General features: G+C 31.6%; 2 protein-coding genes across 2 annotated transcripts; one reads left to right on the forward strand and one right to left on the reverse strand.

The window, feature by feature from the left end:
• Positions 1 to 5,387: 5,387 nt before the first annotated feature.
• LOC132607530 (thioredoxin-like 3-1, chloroplastic) lies at positions 5,388 to 7,765 on the forward strand. Its single transcript, XM_060321540.1, has 5 exons — positions 5,388 to 5,851; positions 6,518 to 6,592; positions 7,226 to 7,292; positions 7,397 to 7,414; positions 7,500 to 7,765. Exons 1-5 carry the CDS (start codon positions 5,550 to 5,552, stop codon positions 7,596 to 7,598), a joined length of 561 nt encoding a protein of 186 aa, XP_060177523.1. The 5' UTR covers positions 5,388 to 5,549; the 3' UTR covers positions 7,599 to 7,765.
• Positions 7,766 to 8,149: 384 nt separating this feature from the next.
• Positions 8,150 to 14,044, reverse strand: LOC132607529 (uncharacterized). Its single transcript, XM_060321539.1, has 3 exons — positions 13,061 to 14,044; positions 8,553 to 8,632; positions 8,150 to 8,467 (listed from the first exon to the last, which is right to left on the reverse strand). The coding sequence occupies exons 1-3, from the start codon at positions 13,922 to 13,924 to the stop codon at positions 8,374 to 8,376; spliced, it is 1,038 nt and encodes a 345-aa protein (XP_060177522.1). The 5' UTR covers positions 13,925 to 14,044; the 3' UTR covers positions 8,150 to 8,373.
• Between the last annotated feature and the right edge of the window lie 10,612 nt (positions 14,045 to 24,656).

Genomic DNA, 24,656 nt, shown 5'->3' on the forward strand with positions numbered 1-24,656 from the left:
AGTTTTGGAGTGATGTACCCATCAGGGGGTGTTAATACGTGTTGTATTCTTTTTCCCTTAGCCAAGGTTTTGTCCCAATTGGGTTTTCCTTGCAAGGTTTTTAATGAGGCAACCAAATGGCGTATTATTAAAAATATGTACTCTTTTTCCTTCATTAGAATTTTTTCCACTGGGTTTTTTTCTAGTAAGGTTTTAATGAGGCATATTATATATCGAAATAGACATCAAGGGGGAGTGTTATCCAATCCATTCGAAGGGGGAGCAGAGCATAGTCAACAAGACGTACGTAAGTCGACATAGCTCCCTCACCTCTGAAACTCGGCAAAGCTGCCTGCGTATAAATATTATTATAATATTGTGATGTCTATCTTTAGGAGAGATTTTAGGATTTGTGACTTTGACACCAAGTCAATTCTCTCCTATAAATAGAGATGTTTTCTTCATTGTATTTCATCCCTCATAGGAAATAAGAACTCTCTTCTCTCTTTGTCTACAATATTGTTCTTGCTTGTTTTATTATTTTATAACACATAACTTGTACTTCATTCATTTTATCTTCTTTTTTCGGTTTAAAGCGAAATGACATATTCCCTCCGGATAAAAAAAAATCCACTTAGCCTTTTTTTATTGGATCAAAAAAAGAATTCAGTTAGCAAATCAAGAAAGAATTAACCTTATTTTTTCATATTTGTCCCTATTAAGTGTTATATGATCAAATCACAATGCCTATTTAATTAGGGATAGTTTAGTCAAATTACCTATATTTGTCTAGAAGTTAGTATTTTCTTAAGGGGTGTGTAAATGCCTAGTGGACTCTTTTTTTGTTTCGGAGGGAGTACCGCTTTTATATTTAATTTTAATAAGACTAGATTTAAGAGAGAAGACTGGGTCTTCCGATTTTGATTTTTTCTTTTTTTGGTGATGTGTCTTTTTCTTATTGGTTTTACTTGTCACGTTGCCAGAGAGTGATATACACTCACTTCAGTTTGCTTGGAGTTGCAAAATATGTCAATAGAAACAAGGTTAAATTCAGGTGTTTAAATAAAAAAATTGGACAAATTAAAGGGTTTGTATATGTATTAGGCCTCATATTAAATTATATACTTAAGTCAAAAAATGTCTGTTAATTGTCCATGGAGACTCATTATCAACCTAAATATAGTGTCAACAGTGGTGGAGCCTGAAGTTTTATTAAGGGGGTTCAAAATATAAAGAAGTAACATGTGAAGAAGTTAAGGAGGTTCAACGTCTACCTTATATACATAAAAGATAATTTAAACCTTAGACATATAGTGTAAATTTTCGCCGATGCTCCGCCCCTGAGTGTCAACATGAGTTAGGGGTTTGTGGTTTGCAAAGAAGAAAAAGAAGAGCTGACGCATTGTCCTGTAAGTCTGCTGTAGAAAAGTTGCCCTCCAATGATTCTAATTTTTGTACTACTCCATCCGTCCCGTTACATTTTAATTGTTATTTTAGTTTTTTTCATATTCATTAAAAAATAATTAATACAAGATGACTAAGTTATCTCTATTAATTAGATACTTTTGAGAGTCGAATAATATTAAAAATGACTAATTCTTTAATGCTAAGGGTATAGTTGAAAATAATTATCAATCATAATCTTGAGTTTCTAAAGTTACACTTATTTTTTAACAATCTTTTAAACTAAAGCAACAGTTAAATTGGGACAGAGGAAGTTGTAAATTCATATATGTTGGATACATTTTAATATTTCGATGGATTATGGCTTCAAGAAGAATGTGCTTTACTTTTCCCTTTCGACTTCAAGTTACCCTTATTTTTTTTTATTTTTTTTTTGCTTTTAAAAATACCAAGCAGAATTGTGATAGGTTGATAATCTACATAAAATTAATCAATCTTTGATGATGTTTATTAATGCATAGTTGCTACTCGTGTGGTTGACATCCTCCCATGTCTCTCCACACTGCTTTATTATATTTTGCTTTTAAAAATACCAAGCAGAATTGCGATAGGTTGATAATCTACATAAAATTAATTAATCTTTGATGATGTTGATTAATGCATAGTTGCTACTCGTGTGGTTGACATCCTCCCATGTCTCTCCACACTGCTTTATTATATTAATAAAAAAATATTTAATTAATATATAATATTTTGCTCCTGATAAAACATTAAATCGTTCAATTTAAGATACTTAAATAAAACGGAGTTCGTTGAATAAAAGGTTGTGCTATCAATAACTTTTGCATGATTTGTCGGTAAAAGAAAGGAAGAAATTGCACGTTTTGTCCTTCAAATGGAATCTTAAATTTTTCTCTTCAAATGTGTTGGTCTTTAATTTTCTTCCCAGCAATCGAATTTATGCCTAATGGTGCATAAATTTCTAAAGATCAAAAGTGATGAAGGAATAACTTGTGAGATATTTTGATATAAAAATATAAATTTACATCAGGCAAAAAAATTATTTGTCATGGGCAAAAATGAAAGACCAGCACAAAATAGGGGCATAAGTGTCAATGACCCAAGAAAACCTGTTGGAGAACATATGTAATCACATCTAGCTTATGTAGTACCTAAATATATCAGTGGACTAGGAAGATTTTATTTTTTTATTTTTTTTCAACAGGCTAGGAAGAATCAATTAGTACTACTCTATGTTATTGGCTTATTTCTGTTACTAAAATGATATATCATAGTTTTTTTTTTTTTTTTGGAGGTCATATGATTCACGGAAGTAGGAAAAAAAATTCTCTCTTTATTTTTTGTTTTCGAATATCACTGTTTGATTTATATCTAAAGGATTTTAAAAATATTTGGTATTAATTGATCTTTTGTTCAAAATAACCAGGACCATAGAGCTTGTGCATATATTTTGTAAAAAAAATGATTCTATATTAAGCACGTTTTTGTATATGTTAGTAACTTATTGAGCTTAACTTGAACAAATGATTTGAAGCATTTCGAAATATGCAAAAGAAAAAAAAAAGGAAAAGTTTAGTAAGACGAGCAATATAAGGGTAAAAATTTACGCGCACTTGATGTTTACACCAAGCCTTTGATGCATGATATGTGATTGTATAAAGTTCTAGCATTTCTATAGACTATAGTTAATAAACATGTATTCTTACCTCATTAAATCACTTAACTATAATATATTATATATTTTAATCTAAATATCCAGTGCGGGTAATTAAGTATTTACCATTAGCAAGCAATCTACTAAAGATAGGTATTGTTAACTTTTGCTCTTTTGAGATATACAAGTCCGAGAAGAAAAGAAGTACTAGTAAACAGTTTTATTATTTTATACTTGAAGACGAAATAAAAAGTATGATTGTAGATTTTTTTAGAGTAGCTTGCATGCTGATTTTAAAGATTATATGCAAATAACAATATGCTTCATGTACAAATTATTTATGAGGCACACCCCACATCAATATAATGGAGTGTATCTCACATCTATTGTGTTTGGTAGTAGAGTCTCCAAGACTTAAAAAAGAAATATTGAATTCATATCATTTTTCATTTGTACCTGCATTATTTTCTTGTATACTTATGATATTTCAAAAAGAAGTCATTGAATAAGCACCTTTATAATTGAAGAATAAATGACCAATGGGAAAAGGATTATATTTCATTCAAGTCCTCACTTCCTATTTGCCAACAACTTTTTGTCCACCGACGAAAAATCTGATCAGAATATTAAAATTCAACCAATTTTTTTTATTTAAATGAAAAGAAGATCAGATGATTTTCTTATTGAAAAGGACAAATGCTGAGATAATTTTTAGGTCTGTCACGCACTTTTGTAATACGAAGATTGAATACAACAGCATGGACTTTTAAGCAGTTGCCATGTGATTTCTCTATTCCCACTTTTACTTTTATTTCCATCTATAGAAATATAAATTCCACTAATATACCTTCACCTTTTATTTTCTCTGGTACTTTTTATGTTTTTTTAACATCTTTCTTTATTATCCTAATTTAAATTCATATCATGTATAGTTCGAACTATATTTTGTTTTTCTTGGTTAAAAAGTGAAATTGCTTTATGGTACAAGCTGCAACCTGGTGTAAATTGAAAACAAGATGGAATTTAAGCAAACCTCAAAAGGAATTTGAGGTGTATTTCTTTTCTTTTGAGAAATAAATACCAAAAGAATTATCTTAGTAGAAGCATACGATACTAGGTGATTTCTTGTCATATATTCTGGACTTATGAATAAAATTATTCAGTACTTATGTTGGGGTAATTAAACATCAAGGAAATAGATATCTAGCACATCTTATAGGTGAGTCGGTGACCCCACACTTCTCATGGTGAATATGAATTCTCAATTATCCTTAACAATGATTGTATAATCTCTCAATTATTTGCTTCACTAAATTGAGCAAGAAGCTTTGGTATCATATTAAGGAATGAATAGGGATTCCACTAATTGGAAAGAGAAGGCAAAGCAATATCTCAGTACTATTCAGTTTATGATGAGCTATTATTGGGGAGCAAAAATACCAAATGTATTTCTCTCATTCCCTCTCTAGTTTTTGGATAAGTAGACTCTGCAGGATCAACAACCATAGCTGCACGGAGTACGGTATCAAAAATGGACAAATGTCCTTCCATCTTTTGATAGGCATTATCAGCCCAATCCCTGTTGCCCCAAGCTCAAATGGGTTGATGGGCTTTCAATAATAGGCCCAATAAGAATTATTTAGGTTATAAGTCTATAACCCTTTGTTTAGCCCATTTCAGCTCATTTCAGACGGTCACCTCTGGGCGAGTTAATAACATGTCTATGTATTAACTAACCTCATTTTAATCCGTTCAAATTCAATTGAATTCACCCAGTTGACACATGTATTATATCAGGAAATAACATCCAATGATCTGGAAAACGAACGATCTTAAAATTTTAACCCTGGTTTGTGCCATGGGCTAACCTTCAAGCTCAACAATTAAAAGTTGTTAAAGTTTTGTTCCTAGGATAAGTGTAGTCAAAAGTTTAACATCACCCAACCTCATTTTAATCCATCCAAATTCAATTGAATTCACTCGTTTGACACATGTATTATATCAGGAAATAACATCCAATGACCTGGAAAACGAACGATCTTAAACTTTTAACCCTAGTTTGTGCCATGGGCTAACCTTCAAGCTCAACAATTAAAAGTTGTTAAAGTTTTGTTCCTAGGATAAGTGTAGTCAAAAGTTTAACATCACCCACCTCAAAGGTCATTCTTGCAAAACACCCCTATTATATTTGTCAAAAAACAAAAAATGAGTAGGATAAAGTTTCCACATGTACAAAGGGTCAAGGAAAAAACCACTCTGCTACAAGTGGGTCCAAAATGGTTTTTTTCCTTTAACAAAACTCCAATACACTACAAGGATAAGTGGATAAGCCTTTTCCTTTAAGCAACAAAATCAAGAATGCATCACAAGTTGTACCTTTGACAAAAATATCTACTAGTAAATGAAAAAAGAGAAAAATCTCACTTACCCAAATATCTAAATCCTTCAATTTACACCATCTCCTCTTTCAAGTTACAAGAACTTCTAAGAAATGTCAATTTTAGCACCAAATTCCCAAATTCTGTACAGAGAAATCCACAACAGAGAGCAGCATCATCAGTTTTTGAACAGTGGTGGAAGTCTAAATATTGTAAAATCATTTGGATTTTGCTTTGTTGATAAGAGAAGAAGTGATTGGAAGAGAAAATTAAAGAGAGAGTTTAGAATCAATGCTTCTTGGCCAGATTTGTCAAGGCCAACTACTGTTGAGATGCAACCCATTGAGAGCACTGAACAACTTGACCAAATTTTAGCCTCTGCCAAAGAGCTATCACAACCCATCATTATTGATTGGTAAAATTCTTCTCTTTCCTTGTTTGTGATAAAGAAAAGAATGTCTAAAAATAATTGTCTCAAATTATTTATCGTTTTACAAGTTCAAGGCAGTTAATTATAGTTTTCTGTTTTACCCTTAATACACTTATGACACATAACTGGAGTAACCATTTATTGAAAGGTAAAGTTAGTCAAATATCCCTCCTAATTAATATTTCTTACAGAACCGTGTAAAATAAAAGGCAGACAAATAATTTGAGACGGAGGGATTAAACGGTAAAGCTGTAAAAGCATTCTTTTTAACCATAAGTGTCGGGTTTGAACCCAGAAATGAAGTCCCTCTTGACAGTAAAGATTCTTCCGTTATCCATAGGTCTCAGATTTGAGCCCCGATATGAAGTCTGTTTTAATAGTAAAGGTCTTTCTTGAAGTCTCAGGTTCGAGCTCCTTCTTACGATGTAGTAAGCGCTAAAACCTTCATTGTTAACTTTATCCGGCGTGATTCCAGACTAGTTAGGAGTATGTTTCGAATGCCAGATGATTATACTAAAAAGAATATTAAAGTAGATATAAAATGATAATTGTATGAGTTTTTTCCTGTTCTGCATTTTTTAAAAGAAAAGGAAAGAATCGATTTTATGGAGTTGCAGTTAGATTGATTTGTTTGTAGCAAATGATTGATAGGATGGCTGCTTGGTGCCGGAAATGCATATTTTTGAAGCCAAAATTGGAGAAACTTGCAGCTGAGTTTGATACTAAGTAAGCCCCCTTTTCATGTCCTGTCAAGTCATTACAATGCCTTTAACATTTTCTTGAATAGTTTATTTACAGCTGGTTTCAGACATTGAAATATATAAGCTATTTTTCCATGTTATCTGTGGGGGAGTAGTTTGACAAGACGCTGGATTTTTATGATAAGATGTTAGTCTTGATTAATAATAAACTCACTGATAGCATCAAGAACTCCGTAGTTTATTACATAGGGATATGGTGGATGATTGGAACTATTTGACTCTTTACCAAAGTTCTCGGGTACGAGCCTTGAAAATGGAGAACTTCTTGATAGCGAGCAGTTTACCTCTTTAGGGCCTATCCAGCGTAAATCCAAGTAGTAGGCCCAATAGGTTGCCAATACCGGATGGTTAAAACACTCCCCCGCCCTAGATCTCTGAGTGTCATGGTTATACATTCTTGTGTCTTAAAAGAAAATGACTAATGTACTAGCTCATTTTGAGCTTGATTTAAACATTTTAGTTTTCATTTAGTCGAGTGAAATAAACATGTATATCTTGTTCCCTGTGAAGGGGAAAATGACAAGCCAACTACATATATAGAGTACATTAGCAATGGTTTTAGAGAATAATGATATATTCTTTTTCCTCTTGTTCGTAGACTCAAATTCTACTATGTCGACGTGAATAAAGTACCACAAACTTTAGTGAAGCGAGGAAATGTTTCAGTAAGTATCCTTTTGTGCACGACTCAAGTATTTTTTTCAGCAGTCTATTATTTCCTTTTGCACTCTGTTCATTTTCCTAATTTGTTTCTTGTTTTAATCTCCAGAAAATGCCAACAATTCAGGTGAGCAGGCCTATGGATTCCCCCATCTTTCAAAAGTTCAAAAGAAAGATTAAGCTATAAAATTCTTGTTTTATTTTTATTGCAGTTGTGGAAAGATGGGGAAATGAAAGCAGAGGTGATTGGAGGGCACAAAGCATGGCTTGTAATTGAAGAAGTGAGAGAAATGATCAAAAGCTCTATATAATATGTTACTAGTCCAATCTGATGACTGCCTCTTCTTGTTCATAAACAACAAATTTCTCTCTTTGTCCAAAGTTCGACATCAATTTGTATATTCAGTAAAGGGCATTTCAATATGTACAGTTGTTACAAAGGATCCTTTTTGCATTATCAAAGATGGTGAATTGGTGATGTTGGAACTTAAAATGGTGAATTGATCATGTTGCTACTTAAAACTTGCCAGAAACAGTATATATATATATGTATAGTGGTTGGCTGGTTCCTGGCCATCGCATTACTGAAAATCATTCAAGAGGAATTTGAAAAGAAAAAAAACCCATTTGTATATGAAGCCTCACGTTCAAATCTTTTCATGTATTCAAGTAGCCATATCAAAATGAGGCGCACACAAAAAATAATGAAAAATACACCATAACACCACAGCTAAGGTAACCAGCCTTTTCATCATTTGGCTAAACGATGCAAGATAGCATAGCTTTACCAAGCTACAAGAAATCAATTCGAGCAACACCATAATAATAAAAATGAAATGAAAGACTAGATGCAGCACTCGTCTAGCAAAAACGAATAAGTTCCATTGAACATAAATAGAATAAGTTCCATTGAAGACAAATTCTACAAGTTCACCTTTAAATTGAGTTATTAAGCTCGGAAAACCTGACAATCAACTAAAGAAAAACTCAGTTGAACCGGATTCTTAGGTCCATGGTGTCCAGAAGAATAGTGCCTGATCCTCATACATTTTGCATAAATTGTAAAATTCCACACTTATAGAGAATTTAGATTCCAAAACCAAAAACAGCCCGGATCCTGTGGAAAATAAGGTCTCTCCATCCTCTCTCTGTATTCTCCACAACAGTTGAATTACCATATCTGCACCATCAGTAGCAAACATGAGAAAAAAAAATTGCATGATACAGGCAAACTAACATAACTAATCAAATAAACTATAACGAACCTGTCTTCCTCTGGTATATCTGTATGTGTCAGCTTGACAACTGTAACTCCAGATTGAGGTTCCTCAAAGGTAATTCGGACCTGAAACAATCAACACACGATACGTATCAGAAAAAGATATTCATTGCCTGTCCTACTCCTTTATACTGCTATAGGCTCATAAGTCGCAACATTTCAGCACACAGTCCAAGTTCTATCTATTTTAACATATTTACCATTGTACTAAGAAAACAAATGGGCCGTCTCTCTACCCTTCTCCACTTAAATAGCAGAATTTTTGTTTGAGGCAGGGTTCGACCCTGTGATGTGAACCTCACTCACACATTACAAGCTACACCCGGCCCCCGGGGGAATAATTCGAACAACATCATTGATACACCAAATTTTGTTAAAGAAGAACAATGCTGCGACTCTGTTTAATTCAAGCAGTATCCACAGAAAGAATTAGGATATGGACTAGAGGTAGACTTCGACGTTCATGATCACTGCTTGCATTCTAGATCTGGTAAGAGCCTAAAGTAGCAGAAAACTGTGCACTTGAATAGACATCACAAATACTTCCTCCGTAGTCCTCCATCAGCCAATCTATGTGATTATATTAAAATGGCATATCTACAGCACAATAACAGCGGCCAAAGAAGAATGGGCTAACAAAGATCATCACATCAGTGAGTACCCATTAGACAATATAGAGTTTTGACCTCACAACATGCGCACAAGCTCACTTCTTTTGCCTATTTAGATGAACACTTGAACATAGGAATACTAGTCAACTTACCTAGAACATAACTCATTCTGCACATTATACACCCATAAAGATTACATACCGATCAATCAGCTAACTCAAATGCAAATAAATTGTGGTCAGCTATTCCATTCTTCAGCCTCCATTCCACTCTATTCAAATATAGGTCATTCCAATACTAAATATATTGCATTTTTAACATTGAAAAGAAGACTCAAGCTTATATCTTTTGCCTATTCAAATGAAAAGATTGAACTAAAACATACAAATAGTAGTCAAGTTACCTGGAACATAACTCATTCTACACACTAGAACATAGCTCATTCTGTACACCCATAAAATATTATATATCAATCAATCAGCTAACTCAAACCAAATTAGTTGAGGTCAGCTATACCATTCTTCAGCTTCCATTTCACTCTATTCAGATATATTTCACTCCAATACTAAATATTTTGCCTTATTTAACATAAAAAAGAAGACTCAAGCTTATTTATTTTGCCTATTCAAATGAAATATTTGAACTATACATGCAAATACTACTCAAGTTACCTAGAACGTAGCTCATTCTACACACTATACACCCATAAAAGATTATATAATATATGTCCATCCATCAGCTAACTCAAATCCAAATTAGTCGACCATTCTTAATAGTAAATGTTTTGCCTTATTTAACATTAAAAAGAAGACTCAAGGTTATATCTTTTGCCTATTCAGATGAAATAACACATACAAATACCAGGCAAGTTACCTAGAACACAAGTCATTCTACACGCTAGAACATAACTCATTCTATACACTCAAAAAATATTATAGTATTTATCAATCAATCAGCTAACTCAGATACAATTTAGTTCAAATTAGTTGAGGTCAGCTATACAATTCTTTAGCTTCCATTCACTCAATTCAGATATATTTCACTCCAATACTACATAATTGCCTTATTTAATATTAAAGAGAAGATTCTTGATCTCACAGTACGCCCACAAGCTTACATCTTTCGCCCATTCAGATGGAACATTCGAACCAAAACAAACAAATACCAGTCAAGTTATCTAGAACTAAATTCATTCTAGACACTATACAGAGTATACACCCATCAAAGATTATATAGCAACTAATCAACCAGCTAACTCGAATCCAAATTAGTTGAGGTCAGGTACCATTCTTCAACTTCCTTTCCACTCTAATCAGATAAATTTCACTCCAATACTAAATATTTTGCCTTATTTAACATTAAAAAGAAGACTCAAGCTTATATCTTTTGCCTATTCAAATGAAATATTTGAACTAACACATACAAATACTAGTCAAGTTACCTAGAAAACAACTCATTCTACACTATACACACATAAAAGATTATACGTCAATCAATCAGCTAACTCAAATCCAAATTAGTTGAGGTCAACTATACCATTCTTCAGCTTCTCTCTATTCAGATCAGTGTTGTCAAAGGCGCGCTTAACGCTTAAGCCCTGAAGCGAGGCTCAAAACATGTTGAGCGCTTCGCCTTGCTTTATGTGCGCTTCAGTGTCGTCATCAAGGCTCTAAGACATACTTTCCTTGAAATGTATGCCTCTCTTGAAGAGGTGACACTAGATGATTGATATTTCACTTTATCGTGATGTTTTTACAATTTCTTTGTCCATATATTTGTTATTCATGCTTACTATTATTAGTCTTGGACTAAACATACATATATTTATAATTTTGCACCATTGCGCTTTTTTCCACTAAAGCCCACACTTTATTTGCGCTTTGGCGCTTAAAGCCCCAGCTAACCTTAGAGCTTTTTTGCGCTTTTCGCTTTTGATTACACTGTTCAGATATATCTCATTTCAATGCTAAAAATTGTCTTACTTAACATCAAAAAGAAGACTCAAGCTTATAACTTTTGCCTATTCAGATGAACTCTTTGAACTCAAACATACAAATACTAGTCAAGTTACCTAGAATACAACTCATTCTACACTATACACACACAAAAGATTATATATCAATCAATCAGCTAACTCAAATCCAAATTAGTTGAGGTCAGCTATACCATTCTTCAGCTTCACTCTATTCAGATATATCTCATTTCAATACTAAATAGTTTGTCTTACTTAACATCAAAAAGAAGACTCAAGCTTATAACTTTTGCCTATTCAGATGAACTATTTGAACTAAAACATACAAATACTAGTCAAGTTACCTAGAACACAATTCATTCTAGGTATACGCACATAAAAGATTATATATCAATCAATCAGCTAACTCAAATCCATATTAGTTGAGGTTATAGCCTATACCATTCTTCAGCTTCCATTCCACTCTATTCAGATGTCTTTCATTCCAACACTAAATATTTTGGCTTATTTAACATTAAAAAGAAGACTCGGGCTTATATCTCTTGCCTGTTCAGATAGAAACGTGTGAACTAAAACATACAAATAGTAGTAAAGTTACCTAGAACACAAGAACATAACTTATCTACACATACAACCATAAAAGATTATATATCAATCAATCAGCTAACTCAAATCTCAAATTAGTTGAAGTCGGCTATACTATTCTTCAGCTCCCATTCCACTGTATTCAGATATTTCATTCAAATACTACACATAACATTAAAAAGAAGACTCTTAACCTCAAAACATGCCCACAAGCTTACATCTTTGGCAGTTTAGCCTATTCAGATGAAACTTGAACTAAAACATACAAATATAGTAAAGTTAGAACACAACTCATTCTACACTCACTACGCACCCATAAAAGATTATATATCAATCAATCAATCAGCTAGCTCAAATCCAGATTAGTAGAGGTCGGCTATACCATTCTTTAGCTCCCATTCTTGATTCCACTCTATTCGGATATATTTCATTCCGAAATTAAATATTTTGCCTTATTTAGCGCATTAAAAAGAAGACTCGAGCTTATATCTTTTGCCTATCAGATGAAACATTTGAACTAAAACATATCAATAGCAGTCAAGTTACCTAGAACATAATTCACTCTAGAAACTATACACTCAAAAATATTATGTATCAATCATTCAATCAGCTAGCTCGAATCCAAATTAGTTGAGCTCAGCTTTACCATTCTTTGGCTTCATCCCACTCTATTCAGATATATTTCATTCCAATACTAAATATTTTGGCTCATTTAACATTAAAGACAAGACTCACGCTTATATCTATTGCCTATTCAGATGAAACAGTTGACCTAAAACATATACCAGCCAAGTTACCTGGAAAACAACTCATTCACCACATTATTACAACCATAAAAGATTATATATCAATCAATCAGCTAACTCAAATCCAAAAAATTAGTTGAGGTCGACTATACCATTCTTCAGCTTCCATTCCACTCTATTCAGATATCTTTCATTCCAACACTAAATATTTTGCCTTATTTAACATTAAAGAGAATATTCTTGACCTCACAAGCTTACATCTTTCACCTATTCAGTGGAACATTTGAATCAAAACATACAAATACCATTCGAATTACGTAGAACTTAACTCATTCTACACACAATACACCCATAAAAGATTATCAATAAATCACCTAACTCAAATCCAAATTAGTTGAGCTTGGCTCTACTATTATTCAGCTTCCATTCCACTCTACAACAACTACTACTACTATGTCTCCGTCCCAAATTAAGATATTTCATTCCAATACTAAACAATTTGCCTTATTTAACATTAAAATAACATTCTTGACAAACACATAAACACAAATAGAAAAAAGCAAAGGTCAAAAAACCATACCATGGACTGAATACCATCAGGCCAACTACCAAACCTCCATTTCTGAACAATCAATTTCCCTTCTTGCAACTCCACATTACTCCCCGTAACCGATCCATCAAATATACTAAACTCCCCACCAACCTCCTTACTTATCCTAGCATTACTCTGTGTAAATCCCTTCCATCTATTCTCATCCATCAATATCTCAAACAAATCTTTAGCCCTACAACTAAATTTCTCCGTCATCGTTATCGTCTTAAACCCTTCCTTTTTCTTCTCCTTTTTCACCTTCACCTCCTCCTTCACCGGAGTCAACGCCGGAGTTCCAACGTCTCCGGCGTTGACCGCTTTTTTTACCACTTTTTTCACGTCATTTTCATCTTTACAAGGACCCCCTTTTGACATAGCATTAACATAAACCCTAATTTGCTCTAAAACAAAAGGCTTTCCTTTAACAATAAATGCATCCCTTAATCTCTTCCCAATTTGCCCTTCATCTTTAATCGTAACCCTAATTTCTGGATCTTCATCAGCATTCTCATCAGCTATATAAGGTAATTCAACATTCCCTTCAAATTTCAAACCACCTTCATTTACAACCTCACCTTCCCAAGACAGAATTAAGTTTAATTCATAACCTGGAATTACTTTCCCTTTTCGGATATTAACGTAAGCTTCACCTTCGAGTTTTTCGAGGTTTTTTGTTCGGATTTTGAGGTTGCCTTCACCGTCAATTAGGGTTTTGTTTGATAAGAGATTGTTAAGGAAATTACGTGACCATTCGAGACAATCAGTTTCAGCCCAATGCCAATTGTGAACGTTGGTTCCGTCAGGTCGGTCTTCGACGATCCAGCGTTTGTCTCCTTCTCCTAAACGGGCCATTTCACGGCGGTGTTACGGCGGTGAGAGGGGATTTGATTGTGTGCTGTGGAGGGATTTGATGGACCAGTGGAACGCAGTGGAGATATAAGGGAAAACGGGTTCTGGAGGGTTCTAAAGACTCTAATTGTTTAGAAGGATCTAGAAGACTGATTTTGTTTTCTTTTTTTAGTTTACCTTTAATAAGTCTACAAGAATCGAGAATTCTCACTCATTTTTTTATTTTTATTTTTAAAATTAAGAGCCCGTTTGAACTATGTGATAAAAAGTGCTAAACGGTTTTAGAAATAAGAGTAATATTAAAATTAATAGAAAATATAAGAAATAAAAAGTAAAATTGTTAATCAAATAAAAATGGCTTTTAAGCTTAAAAAAATAAATTGGGGTTGAGTAACTTCTTGATTTTGGCTTATTTAAATACTTTTTAACTTAATTTAAGCTGTTTTTTATTTTATCAAACACTCAAATAAATTACAAAATGACTTACAAGCTGGTTTGACTAATTTTTTTCATTTATACCTTTAACAAGTCTACAAGAATCGAGAATTCTCACTCATTTTTTTTTTAAATTAAGTCTTTATCGTACATGCTAATTGAAAATATTAAGAGTTATAAAGGGACTTATCATAGGAAGAGGGGAGTACGCTACTCAAGAATTTTTTATTTTATTTGTTGAAACTGAATTTGAATAAGGAATTAATAGGAGACGGAATAACTGGAATCTTGTTTCGTGTTCATTGGGAACGCTCTACGTCTGGAAGAAATGCGAATCCCTCTTGCTGTTAAATAGGTTTTTCCTTTGTATACCTTACTTACCTCGATCTAGCGGAGTTACATGTCAAGTATCAGTGTCTTTTTAGGATTATTCTGAATGTACAATGCAATTTCAGCAGTAATATTCCATTTCATGCTCTTTTTCTTAAAATTTACTCTTGGCAACTCCTATTTGCGAAGCGAGATGTTATCTAATTAAATCACGAATTAAACTGTATTTTTTTTGGAAATTTTCAAAAATATATCGCATTTGAAAATATTTACGCCGCGTAGATATAATTTAATACACTGTATTTGGGGAAAAGCTTTATGCATAATGTATCAACTTGTATAAATTGTATACTAGTATATAAAAGGTATTAATGCACAAATATCGATTAAATTGAGTGTTTATACACAAAGCATGCACTAAAGGCGTAAATGTTTCAGAAGTAATTTCCCCTATTTTTTTATGAACTAAGCTGGTGAACATCTATTGATAATGAATAATGGTAGTATTCGGCAAGGATTTATATCCTCTGCTATTTAGTTATAACTTCGACAAACTAAAAAAGCCGTTAGCCCAAAAGTTAATCAGAGTGTTGCAAAAATTTACAAATAAAAATGTTTACAACTTTTTCATGAATGTATTAAACTTTGGATTTTTATTTAATAATTTGATGAACAAGAGAGAAATGGAAGAGTTGGTCATGATGATTGTTAGCTATCAATTTAAATTGTTTGTGAACGAATATAGTATTTCTTGAAGAAGTCATTAATGCTTGCATTAGTTAGGCTGTCTATATCATATCTCTTGACTGTAGCCTTTTTCTGAATTCTGATAACGCGAAATGCTTTTTGTACAGGTGATTATTTTTAAAATATTTTTGCATTTTATTCTCAAAATGAACAGGACAGGCTTTTTTTTTTTTTTTTTTTTTCGTCGTAACAGATGACTTACCGTTATCAATTCATGTTCTTATATATAAAAAAAAGTAAGACATAATTGAATTTCTTAATAAAAAAAAAGTATAAATATATTTACATTGTCGGTGTTTCAGACTTGATCTCGAAAAAGAAGATGCTTTGGTTTATTGCCTACTCTAATACCGTAATACGTTTGACGTCATATTGTCAACAACAGTATAAGGGGTCTATTTCTAATTTCTCCTTCCAATCACAATTACGTTAGGCAAAATAACTAAACAAAATAAATAATCACTAAAAAATTTAAATGAGGTAAAAATGGATGAAACATTTCATAGAAAGATGAATAATATTTATTGATACTTATTCATCATAAAATAGACCAAGGTCTGTGTTTGATCAGAGTTATTACATCATTAAAAGGGAGAATACTAAAAAACCATTTCTCCCAATTGGATCTAACAATTCCAATAACAAACGCATGATAATGGGCTAGCATTACCACCAGTGCAAACCCCATTTCCATTATGTTTCTGTAAGCATTCACTTTGACATTCAGCCATGGTGCAATGATCTGGATCCAGAATCTCAGTGCATCTTTTTTGGGCTTCCACTTGAGTAATTGTCAATGCAACTACACCCAAAAATTGAACCACAACACATTAGTATATCAAATGAAAGAAGAATTAGCATTGTCACAAGCAAAATAATGCAAAAAGTTTGCCAAGTTTTCATTTTTGAGACAGTTGTTAAGTAAATGACTTGTTCTTTATTTCTCTTGCAATATATAGACCTTTTAAATCACGGTCTAAAGATTATTATTTTTTTAAGCAAATTGATAATCTTATGAGATAATCTTATGAGAAAACTTTAGACCACGATCTAAAATTTTGTAGACATTAGACGATATTTTAATGTTTTGCTAGGCCCAAGAAATATATCTGCAGAATTTTTAAAATAGAGAAAATAGTTAAATAGTGGCCTAAAAAGAATATTTATGTAAATCATCCAAAATAATAATAAGTATCAAGGGTTGTGGTGGAATAGATATGATCCACCTAGCTTTAATGAGAGATTTTTAGTTCGAGCCTGGATACAGAAAAATTTTGGCGGGGAGAATTTCTCCTTTAATGGACCTTATGCGGTGTGAATTCGAATTAGTCCTCCCAATGCAGATACTAAACACCGAATAAAAAAAACAGAACGACAAACATAGAAAAACAATTAGACAAAAAAAAAAAAAAAAAAAGAAGAAGAAGAAGAGAAGGTCAAACCTGAAAGAATGAGGAAGAAACATATGATAGAGTTCAAAAACTTGGCCATATTGCTTTTTGAAGTTGATGATCTCAAGTGTTAATGATGTGCTTTGTTAGAGCAAGGTGAAAGAGGGTTTTATAGTGTGAATTTTCTAGACGTGTGTGATTTATTTTGGGAAGTAACTCGATGTATAATTTACTTTCCAAATAACATAGATGGTTTTGTTACCTTTTTGGAAAGCAGTTTAGAGAAAGTAATATGGTGATAGAATTTAGAATAAATGGTTCATAATATGCTTTCCATGGAGTTGCAAATATGGATTGTTTTCTTTTCGAAAGTTATGAAAAGCAGTTTAGAAAATTGATTGTGTTGATATTTTAGGAGAATTAAAGTTTTATATTTTATATTGTATCTCAAATAGATACATATGATTTATAGGGTGTGTTTGGTATGAAGTGTTTTTTGCAATTTTCTCATGTTTGATTGGTTAATATGTTTTTTTTTTTTTTTTGATATCTAGGAACACAAGTTCCTTTAAATCAAAAACTTTTCAGGTGGAAGTGGTTAAAGCAAGTTTCATAAGTGTCACTCTACACTGATTGTTTCATCACCACACCTAACACCCCACCCGTCCCCACTCACATAAGTTTTGCCTAGATTATATAAAAACACTCACGAGACATTAACATTTTCTACTTGTTTACCAAACACTGAAAAACAAATTTTAAAAATTTACTTTTTTATTTTTTTATTTTTGATATACTGCCCCAAAATAGTTAAGGATATCGTCACATTGTGGATGACCTTAATGCATGATGATTCCGTCTACATATCATTTGATTATAATTTTGCAAACCTACCACGTGAAGATGTTAGGTTAGCATTCTTCCCGTTTTCTATTTTTATAAAATACATAAACATGGATTTATTTATGACTGAAGAACCTAGCAAGATGCAAGGTAATCTTAATTTTATTAATAACTTAACTCAATAAGTAGTTTAATTATTTTTATTTCAATTTGTAATAGTTGTGAACTTATAATTCCCCAAATATTTTTCATTTTACCAGTGAAGTTTTTATAATTATTTGTAAATTTAAATCGGTTAGTTATTTTTCGAATAACAATCGGCCTCAGTAAAGTTTTCGCAATCACAAAATGTATCAGAAACTTGGATAAATAGCGGATGTTTTTCTCTGTAGTTTTTAGGGTTGTGGGGTACCCAAGATGATGGCACCTAAAAGATCTTAAATACCTGAATGCACCAATTATCTATTTATTTATTGAGAGAGATAGACCATATTATAATTTATTAGCTTGTCTTCCTTTGCCCTCCAAGAAACAATTAATTAACTTTTCGGTGTATAAGAATTAAAATCAACCAAAAATGCTCTGATTCCATGTAGTTCATTACTCTAATTTCCTTCTTTCTACCTCAACTATCGTTGCGGTGGAGTAGTAAGTATACCTTCATCCTTAGTAGATGTTTTGGGTTCAAGCTCTGAAAATGAAGTCGCTTTGATATAAAGTGTTTACATCTGAGACTACCAGCTTGAATACAAATTACTCAGGTCCCAAAATAAATATCAGACATCGCGTTGGAATAAAAAGGAACTCCAGTTGGCCAAAGTAAAGTGGGGAAAACTTGGTAAATAGCTACTTCTAACACTAATGATTAACTATTGGCCACTATTTTAAAAGCTATTAACATATAACCATTATTTCGACATGAAAAAAGTTTTGAAAATTTCCCTAACTAAAACACGGAACAAACTCTAACAAACAGGTTTGTAATTCGAGTATTAACAACTGGAATCCAATGAACGGTTGATGGGGTTAAAAATTTAATTAAAGTTTTAAACCCCACAAACGATTCATGTCAAACCTCATAAACAGTTCGTAAGACCATACCTTTATAACTTCACACCCAAAAAACAATTGATGGCATTCAAACCTTTAATGTGATTATTTACCTATCTTTTTAAGTAGTGTCTAAAAACTTAATGACATATTGGAAAACTGGTCATCACACCGATTTTTTACAGTAAAGTGAACAAAATTATATTACAATAGAATAGTTAGGTAAAAGTTAAATAATGTAGAAACTGATAAATATTTTTCAGAAAAAATAATACTAGTATTTATTGATACTCATCATTCATAATAGACCAATATTTGTGTTTGATCAAAGGTACATTAATTGGAGTTACAATTGTAAACACAGACACAATTGTATGGACCAGTAACACCACCAGTGCAAAGTCCATTTCCTTTGTATTGCTCTGCACATTGTTTTTGACAGTCAGCAAGTACACATCCCTTTGGATCCAATGTTACAGTGCATCTCTGTTGGGCTTTTACCTCAGTAATTGCCAAAACTGCATCAAAATGAACCAACAAAACACTAATATATCAGTAAAAGAAGAATTAAAGTTTAAGTTATACACAAAGTATTAGTTAATTATTTTACACTATCGGGTAATTCAACAGTTACCTAAGCGTAGTTCTCCTTATGTGGGATCGGTAATTTTTAAAATAAAACAAAATTACCTGCTACAACATGTAAATGTGGCTTGATGGTGTAAAAATTCCTTACACTAATGATGCATATAACTTAAACTCTTTATTTTATCACAAACAATACAACAAATACTGAAAAAGAACTTTTAAGAAAATTGAAGAAAGTCGAACCTAAAAGAATGAGGAAGAAGCAAATGAGAGAGTTTAAAAACTTAGCCATCTTTATTGAAGTTGATATCAAATGTTAATGGTGTATTTTGGTGCAAGATGAAAGAGGCTATTTATAGTGTAAATTTGCTAGAAAAGTTATGGGAGGCATTGTTAAAAATTTAATGAGATGCCATTTTTAGGAGAATTAAAATGTTACTTCTCATATTGTGTTCTATAGTTTATAATATGCTTTCCGTAGAGCAAATTAAGATGGCTTCTTTCCTTTTTGAAATAATTATGGGAAGTAGTTTAGATAATTGATTGTGAGGACATTAGAAGAATCGGATTATTGTTATACCTTGGGATAATAGTACTTGTAGTCCTTAAGTTAATGATGATTTTTAATTTTCGATATTTGGTTAAGCACACAAACCTTTAATTAATTTAAATGTGTAATTTTGGTCCCTTTATTTAGGAACTATCTTATATTGATTAAACTAATTATTCTCAAATATGGAGTAATAATACAAATTTAACATAACACATGAGCAATAGAATAATTTAACAGTTCATAATTCATCAAATTTTTGAAAATTCACAAGTATAAGGATGAAAAGTGCAAATTAGACTTAATTGAAGGTTATATATACGTAATCATATATTAGAAAGATCAAAATTAGAATTTACCTATAACATAGAAACCAAAATACTATTATCTCTAATATCTTTTATGTTATGTTTTCCATAAAGCAGATGTGGCTTGTTTCCTTTTTTGAAAAGTTATGGTAAGCAATTTAGAAAATTTAATGTGATGACATTTTAGAAGCATTAAGTTGTTCTCTCATACTGTACTTCAGACTTCAGAGATTTATGGTTTGTAATATGCTTTCCATAAAATAGAATTGACTTGTATGCTTTTTGAAAAGTTATGGGAAGCTATTTAGAAAATTTAATATGTTGACATTTTTCTTAGAAAAAACTATATCCTATTGTACTTCAGAGATCCATGGTTTATTTGAACTAGGGGTGTACAAAGCAAACCAACAAACCGCGCCAAACTGGTAATTCGAACCAAACCGAGAAAAAAACCCAACTAATGGTTTGGTTTGACTTGGTTTGGTTTTAAAAAAAAAACCCGAACACTATTGGTTTGGTTTGGTTTTAACTAAAAAAAGTCAAACCGAATCAAACCAACCCTACATTACATTTATTAAACTTCAAACATATTTCATACATAAAAATATTTGCTTATAATGTAATTTATAAATGTTTCTTTAACTTTTTCTTAGCTTTTTGTCTTTTAACATATTATTTCAAGCTTGGAATTAGAATTTTGAATGGTCCAATAAGTTTTATAGCCCAATGATATTAGGAACTCAAATAAAACTCAACAAAAATCAAATCAATACTAATGCTAACAAAAGTAATTCATATCTAGCACTGCAATTACAATAATGTTGATATCTATTCTTTAGTTTTATATTAGTTTAAAAAGTGAAAATAAGTAACTTAATTTTACTTTTTTCTTTAATATCTAGTCATGTAATTAATACTTATTAGTCGTACTTATATAGCATGGTTTAGTATTTTTAGATTATGATCATTTTCTACACGCCTTATAAATTAGCCGTATTTATTGTAGCATGACTTAGCACTTTTAGATTATGATCATTTTATTTTATGCAATTTCATTAACTTTTTTCGTTTAATATTTTGGTACAATGTCATCTTTCATCTCACGTTTTGTGTTATTTTCTTAATAAATATCTTAATTAGATAGTCATATCTTACTAGGACTAAAGAAATATTTGAAGTACAAGTTATATATTTTGTGTGAAGAATTTACCGGAAAAAAAACCCGAAAAACCCAAGCAACCCGAAAAAATCGAGAAAACCCGATGTTGAAAACCCCGACTTTTGTTGGTTTGGTTTGGTTTATAGATTTAAAAACCCGATGCAATTGGTTTGGTTTAGTCTTTAAAAAATCTGAACCAACCCGATTCATGTACACCTCTAGTTTATTATATGTTTTTGCATAGAACAAAGCTAACTTGTTTCTTTTTTTGAAAAGTTATCAAATCAATTAAAACTTATGATGATTAAGTAATTTAATGAAGTAATAATATATATTAATTAATTATGATTAAGTAAAAAAATGAATATACAAACGCATGTAACTCATGTATTAGTTGGTGTAAGCACACCTTAGGAGTAACCTTTTATCAAAAGATATGGTTTGTTTTCTTTTTGAAAAGTCACAAGAAGCGGTTTATAGAATATGATGATATGTTATAGAAGCAGAGGCGAATGTGGGATTTCTGGTACATGGGTTCACCACTAAAAAAAAAAAAAAAAGGGGCAACTTGATCCCTAATCCTCTAGGTAAAAACTCAACATTCAACAAAGTGCACCGTTTAGATTTTTTGTAGTATGAGTCTCAGCAAATAGTATTATACTAATTGTAGAAAATATTTACATAAAATATTTAATTTTACGGAGAGACCATGTGTTCACATGCCCCAATTTTACATGGTTAGAAGAATTTAAGTTATATATTTCCCATCATATTTTAGAGCTTATAGTTTATGATTTTTTAGATTAAGCAAATACTACCATAAATGTAGTGAAATCTCTTTTTTCGGTTTTTTTGTCCAATCCTTCGATATCAAAAGACAACTAAAATTGATCTTTTTTAAGAGAATATGATTTTCATGCAAGCTGAAAACTGATTAATGGGTTAAGTGACGATCTCTCAATTCTTGAACCCATAAAGCATATCTCAGATTTATGCAAGGACAACGAATTTCCATCTAATTAAATTGGAAAATAGTCCAGGTTTTTTTAATTTAATTTCCCAAATAAATGAAGAAATAATGTGATTGCACGTAGAAATAGTTAAGACTATCATGGTCATAATATACGGATGGGTTCATGGTAACTAATGTATTAATATCTATGGATATTTGACTGTAAATATATCCAATTTTTTTTTTTTTGTATATTAACTCGAAATCGTTGTAGAAATATATAAAGTTTAATAGATTAGTTACCATGAACCCATCCGTATATTATGACCATGACTAATCTTCGGTCAAAGTGCGGAAAAAAGCTTAATTTTTAGTTTGATTTTTAAAGAACAAAGATGACAAGTTTCCAAGCAAACAAAACTACTTCGGGGCACTCTACAATCCTAAAACGACGATCCAAACGTTTAGGCATACTTGATGTAATGAGCCGACGTTATTGTACGCAAAAAAATATATTAAGTTCTATATAAAATATTGATATTTTGGGGTTTTGAAACATGACTAATTTTTGCCCAAAGTATGAAAAAACGTGATTTTGATAGCTTAAAAAAAGGAAAAAAAAAAAGTACCCTCCCCCTTTCACACACAAATTCTGCGCATGAAGCCTAGGTTTTTTTTTTTTTTTTAAGGGTTAGTTTGGTTCGAAAAGTTATTTTTTGGGTTAAAAAAGTTTCGGGTCCTAACTAATGCTGCTGTCTACATCACACTTCTTGACTGTGGCCTTTTTCTGAATCCTGATAACGCGAAATGCTTTGTGCACAAGGGACTATTTTTGAAATATTTTTTCATTTTATTCTCGAAACGAACAGGACAAGCTTATTTTTTTTCGTCGATGACTTACCATCCTTCAAGGTTATCAATTCATGTTCTTATATATATAAAAAGTAAGACATAATTGAATTTCTTAATAAAAAAAAGTATAAATATATTTACATTGTCAGTGTTTCCGACTTGATCTCGAAAAAGAAGATGCTTTGGTTTATTGCCTACTCTAATACCGTAATACGTTTGATGTCACATTGTCAACAACAATATAAGGGGTCTATTTCTAATTTCTCCTTTCAATCACAATTACGTTAGGCAAAATAACTAAACAAAATAAATAATCACTAAAAATTTTAAATGAGGTAAAAATGGATGAAACATTTCCTAGAAAGATAATAATATTTATTGATACTTATTCATAATAAAATAGACCAAGGTCTGTGTTTGATCAAAGTTATTACATCATTAAAATGGAGAATACTAAAAAACCATTTCTCCCAATTGGATCTAACAATTCCAATAACAAACACATGATAATGGGCTATTATGTTATATTGCACGTAAAATCGAAATAGTTAAGGATATCGTCATATTGTGGATGACCTTAAATGCATGATGATTCCATGTACATATCATTTGATTATAATTTTGCAAACCTACCACGTGAAGATGGTAGGTTAGCATTCTTCCCGTTTCTATTTTTATAAAATACATAAACATGGATTTTTTAAAACATGAATTTATTTATGACGGAACAACCTAGCAAAATGCAAGGAAATCTTAATTTTATTAATAATTTAACTCAATAAGTAGTTTAATTATTTTTATGTCAATTTGTAATAGTTGTGAACTTATAATTCCCCAAATATTTTTCATTTACCAGTGAAATTTTTATAATTATTTGTACATTTAAATAGGTTAGTTATTTTTCGAATAGCAATCGGCCTCAGTAAAGTTTATCTCGATCATAAAATGTATCAAAACCTTGGGTAAATAGCGGATGTTTTTCTCTTTAGTTTTTTAGGGTTGTGGGGTACTGAAGACAGTGCGGATCCAGGATTTTCACTCAGGAGGTTCGAAAAAAATAACAAAAGCTAAATATAAAAAATAAAGTTGTTGATGGGAATAAAAACTAGGATGCTAGAGACAATTTTGAACACCCTGGACTGCTTGAGCTAACCTTTTGCATATGTTCAGAATTTTCAAAAGTTAATATATATACATAAACACAGAAAATCTATCATATATATATATATCTGTAATATTTTGTCGGTGAACACCCTCACCTCCACTTAAATCCGCCCCTGACTGAAGATGATGGCACCTAAAAGATCTTAAATATCTTAATGCACCCATTATCTATTTATTTATTTGGTGAGAGAGATAAGCCATATTATAATTTATTAGCTTGTCTTCCTTTACCCTCCAAAAAACACCAATTAATTAACTTTTCGGTGTATAAGAATTAAAATCAACAAAAATGCTCGGATTCCATGTAGCTCACTACTCTAGAACTCAACTATGGTTGCGGTGGAGTAGTAAGTATACCTTCATCCT

Source organism: Lycium barbarum, chromosome 8 (assembly GCF_019175385.1).
Source record: "Lycium barbarum isolate Lr01 chromosome 8, ASM1917538v2, whole genome shotgun sequence".
Taxonomy (NCBI): Eukaryota; Viridiplantae; Streptophyta; class Magnoliopsida; order Solanales; family Solanaceae; genus Lycium; species Lycium barbarum.

What these genes read in the sequence shown, in the direction of transcription:
- LOC132607529 (XM_060321539.1), bottom strand. Translation starts at nt 13,924, where the DNA reads ATGGCCCGTTTAGGAGAAGGAGACAAACGCTGGATCGTCGAAGACCGA. An exon ending in CTGATGGTATTCAGTCCATG is followed by an intron (nt 8,633 to 13,060) that starts GTATGGTTTTTT and finishes TGATTGTTTCAG; the next exon opens with GTCCGAATTACCTTTGAGGA. An exon ending in GATATACCAGAGGAAGACAG is followed by an intron (nt 8,468 to 8,552) that starts GTTCGTTATAGT and finishes CTGATGGTGCAG; the next exon opens with ATATGGTAATTCAACTGTTG.
- LOC132607530 (XM_060321540.1), top strand. Translation starts at nt 5,550, where the DNA reads ATGTCAATTTTAGCACCAAATTCCCAAATTCTGTACAGAGAAATCCAC. An exon ending in CAACCCATCATTATTGATTG is followed by an intron (nt 5,852 to 6,517) that starts GTAAAATTCTTC and finishes AATGATTGATAG; the next exon opens with GATGGCTGCTTGGTGCCGGA. An exon ending in GCAGCTGAGTTTGATACTAA is followed by an intron (nt 6,593 to 7,225) that starts GTAAGCCCCCTT and finishes TCTTGTTCGTAG; the next exon opens with ACTCAAATTCTACTATGTCG.